Source organism: Echinops telfairi, unplaced genomic scaffold, assembly GCF_000313985.2.
Source record: "Echinops telfairi isolate 266 unplaced genomic scaffold, ASM31398v2 ScPeMD7_9;HRSCAF=40, whole genome shotgun sequence".
NCBI lineage: Eukaryota > Metazoa > Chordata > Mammalia > Afrosoricida > Tenrecidae > Echinops > Echinops telfairi.
The window spans coordinates 31,895,060-31,913,657 of record NW_022103906.1 but is presented as its reverse complement, the minus strand read 5'-3'; the positions used below and the strand labels follow the sequence as shown (position 1 = coordinate 31,913,657).

The following is an 18,598-nucleotide window of genomic DNA, read 5'->3' as shown; positions in this document are numbered from 1 at the left end:
GCAAATGACCAACAAAGAAGCCAACAAACATTCTGGGTGTGCATCTCGGTGCTCTCGGTTCCTTAGCTGCTGCCGTCTATGGCAGACCGAGGGCCAGTCCTCCCATCCATGCTGTGACTCGCAGCATTTCATCCTGCAAGATATGTGTAAACTGAACTTAAAGGCAAAATTAGAAGCACAAAGAATTGTGATGCAATGCCCAGTTTGTTGATTGGGCATGCATACCTTTAAGCTAGAAAAAAGACAGAGGCAGCAAATATAGGGAGGCTTATATTTTTAAGCACTTGACACTTATGAATTAGCTCATACACACCACGTTCCTATGAGGTAGTTTAGCATGACTTTAATTAAGTAAGAAGCAGAGAAAGAAATAAGCTGTCCCCCAATAATCCTCTGATCAGACTTTCCTTATACTCTTCACAAAAGAAGAACAATCCGTTCCTTGTAAGAGCTGGTCAATTGAACAATGAATACTTAGCCGGGATGGAATGTAGCAAATGTGACTATTTTATTAGCTGGCAGATAGAAAGGTTACTTTCTCTGGGGGCTTCTAATACACTGTGCTCACACAGACCTGTCAGAAGCACCTCCCTTATAGATCAGCTTGAGAAGAGGTTAGGCCCCCTAAGGGTTCAACTCTCCCTATGGGAATATTAACACTTATCATCCATCTCATATTTTTCCGCTTTTGGATTGGTTGGCCTAATAAACTGACTTCAATAGAAACATGCTCAGAAGCTTGCAGTTCAAATTTATGGTTGCATATCATCGGAGGCAATTTAAAAACAAATTCTATTGGTCTTTGAAGCTGAGCAATTGAAGAAGAGAGTTTTAATACTACCCTTATCAGGATAGGGGCATCTTTGTGGTCTTCTGTGTTTAGCAGATTGCTTTATGACCCTATTTATTTGTGCTACAGAGACTGTATATCATGAAAGCTCATTAATGTAGGCTTCATAATCATGGCATTTGTGGACACTCGTGCAGGTGCTAGCTTGAAGCTCCCTTCTGGGTTAGAGAAGAAACACTCTTTGAATGAAAAGGACTGTCACTTTTATCTGGTAAAAAAGGGAGAGACGGTTTCAACCACTCGACAGGATATTTTAAAATATAGATCATCATCTTCCTCTAATATGAGGAGGCCCTTATGCTAATTTTCCATCAAGTTTTCCCCATGGCAGCACATGACTAGTACTTGGTTAGTTTAGGTGACCGAACCAGGTAGATTCGGGAAGAGCCAAAGTACTTTAGGTATTGATCATTTTGATACTTTGCTGATAAGGTCGGTCTCTCATCAAGTGAAAACCATGTGAGTGGACTTCCGGCCGCTTCCCTACTCCGGTGGATTCGAGTGACACGCAGACAGAGTCAAACTGGCTCCGAGGGCTCCCAAGACTGTGTGGGAATAGAACGTCTCAACTTTCTCCTGAGGGGTGGCTAGGGAATTTGAACTGCTGACTTTTCAGTTAGCAGCCCTGCACTTAACCACTCTTGCCACCAGGGCTCTCACTTTTCCTCCGGCTCCCCTGAGTCCTCCCATCACTGTGGGGTCCTCTTCTCCAGAACCTCTGGCACTTACTGAGCAGCTTCAGGTCCCTGCTTGCCCTAAGGCCCTGAAAGGATAAGTTATTTTCTCCTCTACCGGAAGCAGTTTGGCAATTTGAAGACATTATTTATTACCTACATTTATTACCACAGGAACCCAACCCATTCATTCATAATAAAATTGACAATTAAGATATGATCTAATTAAACAAACAACAAAAACCAGCTAGCTTCCCAAGCAGGCATGTTTTCATTCAGGTCCCACCCTCCCCAACAAAAAAAGCCCAAACAAAATAACATGCATGGGCACTTCCGGCAAAAACTGAATTTAGAGTCTCCCTGGTGCATGGAGTATTAATTTTCCTTACCTGAAGGGGTACAAGTAAACAAATATGGACAACACACAAACAGAAATTGCCTGGGGATTCACTTTGACTTGGCAGGTGGCCAAGGAACAATGGTATTTAGATTAGGAATTCTGAAATACTCTGATTATTATTATATGTAGGAGCTTATCAATAAAAGGCCTTATTATGGCCCCTCTGTAAAGCAAAAGAAGTCTATAATCATAGATTTTTTTTCCTATTAGGTAATTTAAACATATACACTTCAAGGTATCAACACACTCACTAAACACATATAGAAACGACTTTTTTTTGTCTTGTTTTTAAACTTGGACAGTGCTTATTTTACAGCAGAATTGACAAATAAAGCCTTATTTTACACATTCAGGGAAAAGCCATTGCTGGGATTTTGCAGTTCGGTCGTGTGCTTTCCAAAACGGTCGAAAAGACTGCTTCCCATCCAACACCTTCCTTCTCATCACAGTCCAGGGTGGCTGCCTCTCCCGACAGGCACAGAACCCGGCAGACGGGGTTCCTCCTGAGGGAATGGCGCCAAATTTCAAACACAGGAAGACAGCCACCTTTAACAACATTGTGCACTTCTATGTTGCTCCATTTATTGCTCACTGGGCTGTAACCACCTCAGCTCTCGGCGGAAAAAAACAAAAGACGTCCAGAAAAATCCTGACAGCAGAAGAACCGTTGTGGGCGCGCGTGCACAGGGCAGCCCGGCTGGAGGGAGTCGCAGTGGGAGCACGGAGAAGCATCATCGCCGCAAGCGAAAGGCCTGGGTGGCGCTCAGCTGGCAGGACCCCAAGACTAGTCCCATGGGCGGAATTCAAACTTAAAGAGTTTTCTGCACTCAGAAACACTCGCCATCCGAGAGGGATGCTCGTTCACTCTGCCATACGGGCAGGAGACTCGCTTTCCCAAGTGATTGAATCTTAGGCTGGGCTACATGATTTCAATGGAAAACAGGGAGTGGGGGGGGGGGGCCCTCAGCTTCCACAGGGCTCCCAGTTCTTCGGGTTTAACACACTTCTTTCCACGTGACTAGTCCCCCCAAAGAACAACTCGCGAGTCAGAACCATCCATTTATTTCCATCCCACTCTGGGCTTGAGAATTCTTTCAAGGCCTTTGGGAAAGCATTTCATCAAGGTCAACTGCTGTAAAAACATTTTTTTCTTTTTCTTTTTTTTTGCCTAAGAGGATCATCATGCAGGCAAACTAATTCTTTTCCTAAGGTATTTTTTTTTTTGGCAGCTTGCAAAGAAAGGGAAGTTGGCTTAACCTTGAGGCACTGTTCTTGAATGACTGAAAACAAAACCATGAGGCTTCTACTGTTTCCTCTCCTCGTTCTCCGTGTTCGGATGGCCAACCTGGATCATCTGTTTGAGGCAGTACAAACCACCCGGAATTTCTCTCTTCTGTATCTTCCACTTCACAGGGTGCCTTCCTTCTCGTCTTGAGCCTGCTGCTACAATCATGTTCAACATGAGGAAGAAAGATGCTTAGTTTTGGAGGAAGGTGGTTTACATCACAATCATCAAGGGTTTAAGAGAATAAATATATTCTGAAGAAATCTAGAATACATAGGAAATGGAAGTTTTCCACTGCCTTTACGTTTGCTACATGATTATTACTTCAAACATGTGCTGAATATGTTATCAGGAAAGAATTTAAAAATCCATTCAAATATTATAACTTACCACAAAGTTTTAAAAAAAAAGAGAGAGAGAGAGAGAAACCTCATTCCTTTTCCGAAACCAAGATTAGTCATATGTTAATCTGTGAATCCTCATAAGAAATGTTCATTGTTCAAGAAAGAATCCTCCTCTGGTGGTTGATAAGCAATTCTCCACAGCAGAGAAATCCTGACATTTGTTCTTATCTCTTGATTGATGTTTTCACTACTTATTCTTCAGGCTACAAGACAGAAGGGAACATGGTCTTACCTTCTTTCATAATGACATATTCCAATTTCTCTTTCTCAATCTATCCCCACCCCCACATTACTTTAGTCATCAAATTAAAATAAATCAGAATTTATAAGGTGATTCCCGTAGGTCCTGAACAACCTATGTATATAAAAAAAGTCTTTCTAATGCCATCTCCAAGTATAAGAAAGCAGATTCATACATTTAAATTATCAATGCAAACACTAAATTCCTCTTGAGTGTTCTTAAAATATAAAGAATGACTTGTTTTTTGAATGGCATGCTGCGTATTACCATCTTTATGTTTCAGGTATAAGTCAAATAAATAGCTAACTTTTAAAGACCACTTAGTTGGGTTTTTTTTTTTTAAGGCACTACCATTTATTGCATGTCTACAATGTGTCCAGAATTTCACATTTTACATGATAATTCAAATCCCATTGCCACTGATTAGTGTGGGTGGCATTCCCTGCTCCCGTCGTTTTACAAGTGAGAACATGGAGTCCTAAACTGGCTGAGATAATAGCCAAGGGTCGACATAGTTGGGAGTGGGAGGCTGCCAAAGACTGAATCAGAAGGTAGCAGGGTTTGGATCCTATTGTATATAGGGGGGTTCTCTCTGGTTGCAAAGACGCTGCAGAAGCAGTATCTCCTAGTAGATGACCCAAACAAGCCTGCTGCGCTGGAGTAAATTCCTCTTGGTAGTGGCCCCCGTGTGTGCTGAACAGAGCTTCTGCGTAGAGTTTTCAAGGAAGTTCACTTTAAAGCTGTGTTTTAGAGGATGGGGGATGGCACCAGCACTGGAGCAAGTTAAACCCTTGAATAAACTCCCCTCTCTCTTAACAGATCAAGTGTCTATGTGACAATGAAATGGAAGCCCACAAGCTAGAAAGGAAAACTCTACCACCCACAGAGAAGCACACAGAATGCCTTAGAATTTCATTGAAAGAAAGAAGAAGAAAAAAGTGCTGTCATAGAATATTTTTACCATCTGGATAACACTCTCTGAAGGTTATGATAGTATGGACGAAAAGAATCAAGACTATATGTTTTTGTTTTCTTTGTTAAATAACTGGAATTTTGTGCTGCAGTGGCCCTGATACCCATCACATTTTTAAAATGTTTGTTACAAAAGGGAAAAGGCCATTTTACACCCTCATGTTCCATTCCCACGGTTCACCGCTATCCAGTTCACGACCGAAGAACTTCCAACTGTTGCTGTCACCTTCGTGAATTAATGTGACATGGAAGCTGGAAAGCCTCTGAGGAAATGCCTCCCTTTTTTGTAAACTGCAATGATGAGCACTTCGCATATGACAGTGAGTTTGAAGGGCAGCATCCCCGTGGGACATTGAGAAGACACAGGTACAAACACATTGGCAGGCGACCAGTTTTCAAGTCATGATTGCATCATTTCAGGAAACCAGAGAGAGTTTTTTTCCTATTTTAGAGCAATAGGGGTATATTAAGAACTTAATCCACACTGAGAAAAAAATATCACACTCTCCCTTTTTGGAGTCAGTATAATTATTCATATCCTTTCTGAACACACAGAAGTAATGACAAATTAAAATGTCTTTCAACTCCATATTGATTCACCCATTACTGTTATTATTGCTGGGAAAGCTTCATATTTTAGTCAGCAACCCATTTGATACAAAAGAACATGGGAAATTTTACTGCTATTAATAAATAGGCAGCCTTCCAATCCCAAAAGAAAATTATTTTTCATCTGAGAGATAAGCTGCACAATTCATATATTTTCAGAAATTTCTTTAAATAGAAAAGTGGAGAAAAGCATTGGGGAAAAGAGTTCATTACATATTCCTCATTTGTGATATGGGATCATCTTTGTTTCAGAGTGTTTTAAATTTTATTTATTTTGAAGAGATGATTTTGACTCGCATGCTCAGATACCATTCATGTTAATAGAGCCCACTTTGTTTTTGACACATAAGACCCTCAAAAGAATGACAACATGTCTTATCACATTTCCATAATTCTTAAAAATGTAGCAGGGATAGTAAGAAAGTCGTTGGATTCTTGAAATACAGCTAGAAACATAGGACAAGGTGGAATGGGTAAGTCTACTTCCCCAAAAAAAGGACGTTTCTGTGTCCTGTGTGAGTCAGGTGCACATGTCCTTATTTTGCGTTATTAAATATTTCCGTATCTCATCCATGATGCCAGGCAAGGGCATACGTGTAAGGGCTGTGTCACTGTCCCCTTCCGTTCACAACACAAAGTAAAGGTTGAGGAGAAGTCTCCGCCTCTCCTTGGATGACTTCCAAGCCAGTGTGGTCTGCTCAGCTGCCTGCTTCTGTTTTGTAATTAATAGTTTTCACTTCTCCGAGTCCTACTGTGTATTCAGACTCTATTCTTGGAGGAAGCGCATTTAATTGCTGATCTTCTTTTCCTGGTGGATTCCTGGTCATTTAGAAATTTGGGACAGTGTAAGCACCCCGCAGATTTGTCATGGTGCCCCCATCAGGGCCCAGGAGCATGATTTCTGTGAATATGAGCCGCTGTCGGAAGGGGCCAGGCGGGGTTGATGGCCACCCAGGATAAACCAGGTGAGATTCATGTCCACCAGACCAGTGAAGTTAAAAGAAAAGAAAAAAGTCTCCCTCCTTTTGGTAATCAGCCCCCCACTCCCCTATTCCTCCCTAGGTGGCACAGAAAAGGGGTAGGATCTCAAACTGAGTATGAAATACCAATCTTGTTGTAGTTTCGTCAGAATGTCTTAGTACCTAAAAAGTAGTCTTCTACAGAAATTCAACTGTTCTCACAATTGAAGATGATCAGAAATGAATGCAATCTTCCCCGCAAAGCCTCACGGCTGGGAAGGTAGTCTGGCCAGGTGTGTTTGAAGGTGGTTGGCTAGGGAGGAGTATAAATTGCCCATTTGTGTAACAGTGAATTTAAACGGTCCAGTAGGCCAGTTAAAAAACAAAGCAGTACATCTTCAGCCACTATTAAGTCGAGTTCCTGATAGACATGTAGCAAACTCACAATGGCAAGGAAAACCAAAGCAGGGCTCATGCCTAACAAAAAGCAAGATGGCCAGAAGCTCTCAGACCAGGAAGAGCCATGTGCCAACCACTTTTCACAAACGTGTTGCTACACAGTCAAGACTTTGAACCATGAATAATATACAAGAAACACTTTATAGGTCTGCCTCATTTACTTAACATCATAGTACAATGATAAATCAAGTGACAGTATACTTCCAAAAGTGAACACCTGTTCTTTCTCTTCCTGTATTCTCTAATTTGGCAAGTAAAATGCAGGGCACACAAATTGGGAGTCTTCTATCCTGCACACTCTCTCTCCCACGCCATTAACAGGTGAATCACTAACTGGTTGACAACCTAGTTCACCTGTGAATATGCCACCTCCTCTCCATCTTCCTGCCCCATGTTTATTCCAGGCCCTTAGCGTTGCACTAGACTTCCACCTGACGTGTCTGCAGTCATCTCTACTGCTTCATCACCGTGTAGCTCTACTTCCTCACTGGATCCCCATCACCTACTAGAGAAGTTCAAGCATCTTAATATAAATTTTAAAAAAGAGGAAAAAACCAAAGGCCTTTTATGAAGAAGATAATCCCACAACAACTCCAAGCTCCTAACAGAGATTATTAGTATAGCTTCCTGAACTAGCCAGGCTCTCACTGCTTCTAAGGTTTACATAGGTTATTTCTTTTTTCAGGAAACTCAACCCAGCCCCGACGGTCACCCTTTACTTCACCAGGTCCTCTCATACCTCTAGGTGGACACCTGTTACTGTGACAAATCCTTCCCTGGCATTATTCTGACCAAAAGACAACGTATATGGCCTATTCTAAGATGCCAATTGGCAGTGGAGAACAAATTCCCCAAATCTGCCTAAGCTGTAGGAAGTGATCTCTCAATAACTATGCTTAAAGTGAGGGATGTAATTTGTTTTGCATCTAAGAAAGGCGGATGGCAGAAGAATGAAGACATTTGGGGTAAAAAGAGAGGAAGAGAAACAGACTAGGGGAGAAGGAGACGAGACACAGAGAGCATAGAATTAGGGTAGTAGCTTTGAATGATGTTCAACTACTTAATACTGTTTCATATCCACTAACACATTTCAGAAGTTCAATTTCCAGTGGAAATCTGTGTAGCGTAGTTGATATTGCGGGGGCAGAGGAGCAGCATTTATAGTTACAACCGAGTAAAAAGCAGAATGATAAGAGTCGGGGGTGAAGAGTGCAGGTAGGGCTTTGGGTCACGTTGTTGTTGTTGCTGTTGTGGTTGGGGGCCTTGGAGTCAGTTTTGACTCACAGGATCCATATGCACAACACAATGAGACACCACCCCATCCTGGGCAGCCTCACACACGTGCTCATGTTTCAGTCCGTGACGGCAGGCAGCCACTGTGTCAATCCATCTTGTTTCAGGTCTTCCTCCTTTTCACGGCCCAGTCCTAACAGGCTGTAGAACTTTAGGCGTATTCCTGGACCAATTTAACATGAGTCAGCAGACATCTCTACCAGCTGAGTAGCAAAAAGACAAATTTCTACAAATCCTTTTGGGAAAAGCAAATGTCACATATATAGATAGCCTCTTTTATGAAGAGATAGTTTAAAGTAAGACAATTCAGGCTAATTGTGAACATTCTGCAGCATAGATTACTTCAAATAACTGCAGCTCTACTACCTCCTAATACATATAGACTAGAGGAATTGACAAGCATGATCAGTAATGAATTCACCAAGCACCTAAGAAAACAAGCCTCTGTTTATAGAGAATTTACATTGTTTATATGCAAATGAATGCTCCTGATGTGTTGGAGAACAATTTATTCCCTTTAGATAGCAAATAGTCTCTTTATATCCTGTTTACACTATTCATTTGCTTTGCAAAACATTTTTCATAAAATCACAAAATAATGAAATGTTAGATCTAGTAGGGACCCCAGGGATCATGAAGACAAATCTGACATCCTCATTTTACAGATGAGAACAATTGATGGCGTGCTCATGTGCACGCACGCGCATGCGCACACACACCCACATACCTGCACACACACATGCACCCTCACACCCAGAGTCCCTAGCTAAGGTGGCACCATTTCCCCCTGGAGAAGGTCCTAGTCCCAGCTGAGGATCCCTGGTGGTGTCATGGTTACATGTTAGGCTGCTAAATGACAGGTCAGCAGTTCAAAATCACCAGGGGCTCCGCCGGGGAAAAGACAAGATTTGTCTTTGGAAACCCACAGGGGCAGTTCTATCTGCCCTGTAGGCTTGCTATGAGTGGGAACGGACTTGGTACCAGGGAGTGAGCCACAGCTAAGTGGAGGCAGAGTGAGAAAGCTGCAAAAAGCTAGCGCTGGGGATGAGAGTAGAAATGCTGGTGGTGTAGTGGTTATACATTGCACTACTCACCCTAGACTAAGAAGTTCAAAATCACCAGCTGCTCCATGGGAGAAAGGCGGGGCTTTCTGGTCCTTTAAAGAGAGCGGTCTTGGAAACTTACAGAGGCAGTTCTACCCTGTCCTATAGGGTCACTATGAGCCAGAATTGACTGAATGGCATAGAGTTTTTTGAGTTTCGGGGTGAGAGAGCTCACTGGCTTTTTCATTCCATTACAGAACTACTGGTGTAGTGGTTACACAGTGGGCTGCAGTCCTTGTGGTTGGCAGTTCGAAACCACTAGCAGCTCCCAGAAAGACTGGACTTTCGACTTCCGTAAACAGTTACAGTCTCAGAAACCCACAGGGGGGTGGGGGTGGGGGTGTTGCTATGAGCCAGCATGGACTCACTAGTAGTGTTTGGTTTGGTTTGGGTACAGAACTAGAGACCTGGCCGATGCCTGTTAACTTCCAATGCCAAGTTCCTGCTGCATCACACCTTCTCCCCCACTCTGGAAACAGCTGAGCATTTGAAACTCTATTTCCACCTTTACTTCTACTACGCTTCATATAAGTTCATGGTTTTTTTTCATTCATGTTAGAAAATCTGGTTCTGATTCCTCACAAAGACATTTGTAATATCTTTCTGACTACATCATTAAGCGGAGTAAATGAGATAATGTGTATGCATGCTCCTAATAAGAAAACCTGAAAGGTGTTTGTTTTCTTCCTGCAGTTTTTAATCCCTCTGCGAACAAGGAGCTCTGGTGCAGGGCATTCAACACTGGGCTGCTGTCTGCAAGACCAGCATTTCAAATCCACCAGCTGTTCTGAGGGAGCAAGACGAGGCAGTCAGTTCCTGGAAAGTTTTAGTCTCAGACACCACATGAGAGTGTTCCACTTTGTCTGATAGTATGACGATGATTAGCATACACCTTGTAGCAATGGGTTTTCAGAGACAGAGCCAAGAATTCAAGTGGCCACAGTCTTAATCAGTTCCACTTCCTTGTGGAATTCACATATGTGCTGAGGTATTGATCTTAGGAAAATTTCTGCTGTAGAGTTCAGGGTAGAGGCAGTTCAGGCCTGGTCAGAGAGAGTGCTAACATCAATTCCTGACCACAAGTCCTAGCCCTGCCGTTATTATTGTTGGGGTCTTTCCTAAGTGATTGCATCCATAAAAAACAAACATAAGAAAACAGTTATTATCACCTCTTAGGGTTGCTATGAAGATTAAGTGAGTTAATACATGGAGGTGTTATGTATTCAGTAATATGAAGCAATATGTAAATGCTAGGTGATTATTATCATTATTATTTTTTTTGTACTATTAAATGAGCCCTTGCCAATGATGACTCAACTAAGTTGATTCTTGTGTCTTATATAATTTGAGGAAGCAGAGGCAGGCTATTAAACTTGGATGTCCCTTGTAGACACTAAAGACAGCTCTTGCTTCTAAGGTAAGGGAAGGGTTATGAAAAACAATAAAGCTTGGCATAAAGATGGTGGAGATGAGAGGGGTGCTAATACCTGATGGGCTGACATGGTCAAATTTTTTTAAAGTAAAACAATATCCTACAATGCATAGTATACAATGGTACCATATGCGGTTACATAAGTTTAAAAAAGAAGACTAGAATAAAGTAAGAGCTCAGTGTACTCGTCACACTTCAAGTCCTTTAGAGATGCACGTGGCCTTAAACACAGTATTTCTGTCTTCATAGTGCTGATATAGAACCATTATAAGTTTTTTAAACCAGGTAGCTCCATGCCTTTTTTTTTATTCATAAAAATAGGCTATTTTTGAGAACAGTTTAACATATCTTTCTAAACCTCAGAGTTACTTCTTCATTCGCTCATCGTGACACTACAGGACAAAGTAGAAGTGCTCTTAAGGTGTCTGAAGTGTCTATCTTTCTGGGAACCAAGAGCCACATCTTTCTCTAACACTTGAGCACCTGGTGGGTTTCCATTGCTGACTTTGCAGTTAGCAGTCCAGTGCTTAACCTACTAAACCACCTGGATATTTTTCTTCCCTAACCACATAAAATACATCCCCACCCCCTAATTGGAGAACAATGGGTACATTTTATGGGTAGACTGGCCACTGTCCCATTCAAAGATTCAAATATTTTAGAGTCTCTAAACTCAAGCAGTAGGGGAAAAGAAATGCCAAAATGGTTGCCACACTTTCTGAATCTTTTCCTTCAGCTCCTGTACAAACCTTGACAACCTGGAGGCCATTCATGCCAGTTGGCTCCAAGTTGTCCTAGAGAAGAAACTTAGAAATGCAAAGGAATTCCCCACAGCTAGCAACTAGACAGAGAGGTCTTGAAAGGCATGGCTCAGAGTTGTATGATCCAATGAGAGATTGAAAGAAGGATGTTTTGTAAGGGAGGAGGGTGGGTGGTATGATCAGAGGGGAAGGGAGGACTGGGCACAGAAGCATTAAGAATTGAGAAGAAATATTCTGTGAGACAGATTGCTGAGAAGAAGACTAGGAAATGTTGTCAGATGCAGCCCAACGTACAGACATTCTGTGTAGGCTGGGACAGGGAGAAAGAGGGCAGGAGTGTAAGAGTCTCCACCAAGGAATGGACCATTGAGGATTCAATGAGGCCTGTGATGGTAAAAGTAGTAGCAGTAAGATAATGCCTGTGAATAATGCATGTGAATCATCATTTGACGGTGATAATTCAAGTATGATCAAAATTCCTAAACGGTATTATGCCATGGAACAAATGAGCTCAGAAAACATATTAACATTATATCTTTTGATAGCTGGGCACCATCAGCTTTTTTCACCACATTTTCTTATGCACACATTTGTCTTCAACGATCGTGTCGGGAAGGTGAGCATCATGGAATGCAAGTTTAATAGAACAAAGTGTTCTTGCATTGAGGGAGTTCTTGAGTGGAGGCCCAATGTCCATCTGCTATCTTAATACTAATAAACCTATAAATATATGCACATATATCTATTTCCCCATCATCATAAATAAGTATATTTACATATGTACATACCTCAATCTAGACCTCCACAAATGCCCTTTACCACCTAGTTCTTTCCATTTCCTTTGCTTTCCTCTTGTCCTTCCATCATGATCAGCCTTCATTTGGGCTGATTCATTTCTTCTCTGTTACATTACCCTTGCTCAAGCGCTACCAGGCCTCTTACACCCTCCTCACCAAGAAGCACACCAGCCTGTATGATCATGAGGTGTTGAAGGGATCAGGTTACAGGCATCAGTGAAGAAAAAAATCATATCATTGTGTGCTCACCTTCCCGATACAATCGCTGAGGACAGATGGGTGCATGGGCAAATGTGGTAAAGAAAGCTGATGGTGCCCGGCTTTCAAAAGATACAGCGTCTGGGGTCTTAAAGGCTTGAAGGTAAACAAGCAGCCATCTATCTAGCTCAGAAGCAACAAAGCCGCCATGGAAGAAACACACCAGCCTGTGTGATCATGAGGTGTTGAAGGGATCAGGTATCAGGCATCAAAGAACAAAAAATCATACCATTGTGAATGAGGGGGAGTGCAGATTGGGGAACTGGACATCCCCTTACAGAAGGGTTGCCGGGAGTTGACGAGCCAGTCAGGGTGTAATGTAGCAAAGATGAAACAAACAACTTTCCTCTAGTTCCTAAATGCTTCCTCCCCCCACTATCATGATCCCAATTCTACCTTACAAATCTGGCTAGACCGGAGGATGTACACTGGTACAGATAGGAACTGGAAACACACGGAATCCAGGACAGATGATCCCTTCAGGACCAGTGGTGTGAGTGGAGAAGCCAGGAGGGTGAGCGAAGGTGGGGTATAAAGGGGAAACCGATGACAAGGATCTACATATAACCTCCTCTCTTGGGGGATGGACAACAGAAAAGTGGTGAAGGGAGACATCAGACAGTGTAAGATATGACAAAATACTAATAATGTATACATTATCAAGGATTTATGAGGGAGGGGGTAGCTGGGAGGAAGGGGAAAAAATGAGGAGGTGATACCAAGGGCTCAAGTAGAAAGCAATGATGATGGCAACATATGTAAAATGTGCTTGACACAAGGGATGTATGTATGGATTATGATAAGTGTTGTACGAGCCCCCCAATGAAATGATTTAAAAAATAAAAATATATATATTAATGTGGGTTCTAGACCTAGATTTACTACTGAATTATTACATCCCATTGCAAGTATATCTTCACCTCCTCAAGCCTCAATCTCCTCATTCATTCCATGAAAAAAACTGGGCTGATCCATTCTCTGGGACCTTTCCACTCCTGAGATGTTGAAATATTGTGCCCTGACCCAGGTCACTGCAACCAAGCTGAACTCAATCCTTTAAGCTGTTCAGTTCCAAATTCAGCAGTTTTCTGACAGCCCATCTAAATTATCTCAAATTCTAAAATGACACATCCACAGAAAGGGTGGATGCTATACTAACTTTCTCTTCTTTTCTTGCCCCACCTCCCACCCGACTCCATCTTTTTCCCTTCAGCTCAGCATTTATATGGTAACCAGCACCAACTACAAACAGCCACAGGTGTAAGCAGATGTCCAAATCCACTACTGACAACTGTCAGCACATTTTGCAATCAGAGTCAAACTCGATCTGATAGCCAAAGGACGGGGATAGAGGAAGTCAGCACATGTTCCCGGAGCTTCCCTGAAAGTCTGTGGGCTGTTATGGGTCTTGGAAAATGTCATAAAAAAAGAGTTGGGGATCTGTAACGGCAGTGGCATCTTCTGTGTCTGTGTTAGGTAAACTCAATAATGTGGGCAACTACTTGGCTGTTTCTAAGAACTGTGCTAATAAAAATTCCCCCTAGGCCTCCCTCCCCCCTTGTTCCCCCAAATCCCTGGACCCTCCACACTATCCCAGTAGGGCATATGCTATGAGTGGAGTATTGTGCTGCTGACTCTGGGACCCTGCTCTCTGATGATATCATATAAATCCCATAGTCAGTACAAAATTCCTTAATCACTCTGAGGCTCAATTTTCCAATATATAAATTCAGGATAAGATAGACACTGCATAGGTTTTGGGGTGAGCAATAAGTAGATTAATGAAAACTCTTTGTAAGGTTTTTGTTAATGGGGTGTAGAAGTAACTTTACCCAATGAATTTGGTTTGGGCTGCTGGTTTCTGGTAAAGAAACTCTACATGCTTGGCATTTTAACTGAAACTGGAGTCAGTGCTACTCAGAAAGAATCTGAGCCACCCCTGACAGCACATGCTAGGGAAATAGCACATAGATAGGGGCTGTGATAGCAGTCTGAGCCACGAGAAGAGAGTTTGGCTGCAGACGGAGTTCAACCTCATGAGCAGTGATTTAATTAACTATGCCTACATAGGAAAACCCGCAAAAGTGTCTAGGGCTGGAAGTTCACTGAGCTTCCTGATTGGTGGCCCAAGCAGACCACCTCACTCTATTCTGCTCCTGATTTGTATCCTTTAAAATAAACCTCTAAGCATAAATTCAATGCTTTCTTGAATTCTGTAAGTCATTCTAATGAATTGACATGCTACAGGGATAGCTAAGGAGCCCTCATGGTCCAGGGGAGTAAGCACCAGGCTGCTAACCAAAAGGTCCGTGGTTCAAACCCACTCCTTAGGACAAAGTTAAGGCTGTTTTCTCCTGTAAAAATGTTGTTGTTGGGTACTATTGAGTTAAGTTTAACTCAAAGCAACCTAGGTGACAGAGTAGAACTATGCCACAGGGTTTTCTATGTTATAATCTTCATGGGACCAGAGCAGCAAGTGGGGCTTTCCCCAAGGAGCCATTGTATGGATGGTCGACCTGCTCCTTTTATAGTGATATTATTATTATTAAATGTAAATTATCAACAGTGTAACTTGAATAGCATACGTTTTAAAACTAACTTAAGGATCCTTAGTGAAGTGGCATGTGAAACACTGAACAGCTGACAAGTCAGCAGTTTGCACCCACCAGCCCCTCCACAGGAGAACAATGAGACAGCCTGCTTCCATGAACACCTGCCATCTTGGAAACCCCATGGACCAGCTCTACTCTGCCCCAGAAGATTGTTATGAGATGGAGTCAACTCGACATAGTGAACTTGAAATTGAGCTAAGAGAATGACATATTAACCAACTAATACATAATCAATTACTTGCTTCTTTGATGAATCTCTGATTCCAATGCATGAAATATAAAGTACTTGATTTAGTAGAAAGATATTCGTGAAACTTGGGTTGCTGAAAACTTTAGCTTGCCAACCAGAAACGACACTTAGCTCTGGCTGAGAAGGCTGACATAAAGCCTATTGTTCATTCAGACAAAGTGTGAACATACATTTTCTCTCTACAGTGGAACAGTAGAGTGAGAGGGATAAACAGGGATGTGCTGAACGGAGGATTTGAATATACGGCAGGGAGTTTCTTCAAACATAATTTCCACCTCATAATTCTACTTTGATGAGCATTAATGAACTTGGTGATTTCTACATTGAGTATTTGAGGTGCCACTTGGCTTCATCTTGCTGCTCATATTAAAAATTGATTAAAAAAAAGATACATTGAAGGAAGGTTCACTTAAAAGAACTAAGGTGGAAAGATTTGAAAATTCTCAGTCTCACAAGATGGCAAAAGCGAATTAAGAAAAGTCTTCCAAGTGTTATCAGGAACAATGTGATCGAGAGGTAAAGCTGAGAGTATGACAACCCTTGGTTAGGAATACAAACGGCTCGCAAAATCAAGAGTTGTCACCCAGTCACATAAAGGACCCTTTAAAGAGAGAAAATGTGTTCACACTTTGTCTGAATGAACAATAGGCTTTATCTCAGCCTTCTCAGCCAGAGCTAAATGTAGAGAAAGGCTCTTGTCAAAGAGATTTGCCATTAGAACTTTGGTCTAATGTCCTAACCCCAATAAAAATCACAGAAATTGAAAGCTGATGGTGCCCAACTATTAAAAGATATAGTGTCTGGGGGTCTTAAAGGCTTGTGGTAAATCATGCGGCTTTCTAGCAGGGAAACAACAATGTCCACATGGAAGAAGCACACCAGCCTGTATGATCACAAGGTGCCGATGGAATAGATATTAGAAGTTCAAAAACAAGCAATTAAATGTCTGTGAAGGAGCGTGGACAAAGTTGAGACCAACGACCCACCTGTAAGATAATTGGACAGTCCCTCACAAAAGGACCACATGAAAGGAATGATAAATCCATAGCACAGTATAGCACCAAGGAAACATACAACTATCCTCTAATTCTTTAATATTTCCTCCCCATACTATTATGGGTTGTGTTTTACCGCTTTAATCTTATAAGACCTGCATAGATTCATTTGTAAAATTAAGATAGTTAGATGCATGAAAACCAAGATAAATAACCCTTCAGAAATAGTAACAGGAGTAATGTCTCCCTGAGGATACGGGAAGGTGGGGGAGGGTGTCTGAAAGCAAGGATGATTGTATAACTCTACTCAAAGGAAGCAAACAATAGAATTGTAGGTGAATAGATTTATTGGATAGGGTAAGATATGGAAAAAATATAATATATATTATATAATATATATTTATGTATACACTCAGGGATAGAGATGGGGAAGGAGTGCATAAAGGAGTTCAAGAATAAAGAAAATGCTTGAAAACTGATGCGGTAGCAACTGTGCAATTATGCTTGACCTAATTGAATTATGGATTGTTATGATATCTGTACAAGCTCCCTATAAAAGGATTAATTAAAAGCATCGGGGCAGGGGGATTACAGAAATCAGTCAAAATTTCCAAGAATCAAACATTGGCAGGAACATTGTCACCTTAAACTGAAAATTAAGAAACCAGTACAGAATGAAAAGAAGTTAATGGCACCGCAAAATTCTACTGGCAGAAAGTAGGCTAAAAAAATGAGTTGCATGGATACCTGCTAGTTTTGAATTAAAAAGGAAAAATAACCCAGAGAGTAGACAGTAGTAGTAGCTTCCAAAGTGGATCCCCCACATCCCTACCTCTGATAAAAATGCTGTGATATATAGGTTTTGAGTTGACTTAGCTGGTCCAGGATTCTCCCATATGATCTAATACAATATAATCAACTCCATGATCTCCTATGAAGAGCTAAGCAATCGTGGGAAGAATAGGATGAAGGGCTAGGTCCTTAGTCAGGTCACAGCCTTGACACAAATGAAAGGAAGCTTCATTGATGTTGTGGCCTACTCTTATAGAATTCAACACTACAGGGAAGCTAGCTTACTTCTTCTTGCTGGTCTAGAACTTGCATCTGGCTCAGCAACCTGCTGACCTCGGGAGCTGTCACAAGACTACCATATTGCCTGCTGATGTAGACTCATCTGTCTCTGCCTCCACTAGCTTGTGGTCGTTCTGCTTCCTGGATCTTTGGCCCCAGAAACTTTGGGAGTCAGGACAAACCTCTAACTTAACATCTGATCCCCAGACATAACTGTTTCTACAACTGTGTGAGCCACTTTCTTGGCATAAAAGTCCACATGTCACTGGTTTTGCTTTATACATGCCCTTGTGAAATACCCCCTGGTGATTTGTTTCTAAGGAATAGAATATGTGTAAACTACACATTCAAATATTAGGTTATGGAAGACTGATTATAAAAGATCATTTACAAACCCTTCTTGCCCTTTCACGTGTTGAGTTTGGTTGTTGTGTTGTCCTCAGGAAAAGCCTATGAGGCAAGGAAACCAGGGATTTCTCTTATCACTAGTTCATGAGGAAATGAGAACTCAGTCCAACTTCCACAGGAAATAATCACTACTTAACATAAAACTGGCCAAGAGAATACAAAAGTATATAAAACGAATAATTCACCATGACCAAGTGGAATTCATTCCTGGGATGCAGGGATGGCTCTATATCCAAAAGTCCATCAACATTATTCACTGCATTGGCAAGAAAAAGGATAAGAACCACATGATAATAGTAAAAGATGCAGAAAAAGCATGTGACAACATCCTACACCCATTCCTGCTTACGGCACCCAAAAATTAGGACTGTAAGGGAAAATCCTCAATATAATACAAGCCATATATGAAAAACCAACAACCAATGTAGTAGTGAGTGGAAAAGAGATGAAAAATCCCCAATGAAACACAGGACCAGACAAGGATGCTCCATGTCCCCTATTTTATTCAAGGTCATACTAGAAGTCCTAGCTAACAACTAAGGCAAAGGAAAGACATTAAAGTAATTCATCTGGGGGAAAGAAGAGGTGAAACTATCATTATTCGCAGGTGATATGATTTTTATATACTGAAAACCCCCAAAGCTCTCCCCTCCCACTTTCATGATCCCAATTCTACCCTATAAATCTGGCTAGACCAGAGGATGTACACTGGTACAGATAGGAAGTGGAAACACAAGGAATCCAGGATAGATGATCCCTTCAGGA

General features: G+C 41.7%; 1 protein-coding gene across 1 annotated transcript in view; it reads right to left on the bottom strand.

Annotated features, from left to right (window-relative positions):
- Window positions 1-1,439: 1,439 nt before the first annotated feature.
- The window catches only part of ZMAT4 (zinc finger matrin-type 4), a 532,047-nt gene continuing 514,888 nt past the window's right edge, over window positions 1,440-18,598 (bottom strand). The window contains 1 exon segment of the mRNA XM_013005877.2: window positions 1,440-3,816. Within this exon segment, the coding sequence (XP_012861331.2) occupies window positions 3,801-3,816 (16 nt within the window). The 3' untranslated portion in view covers window positions 1,440-3,800.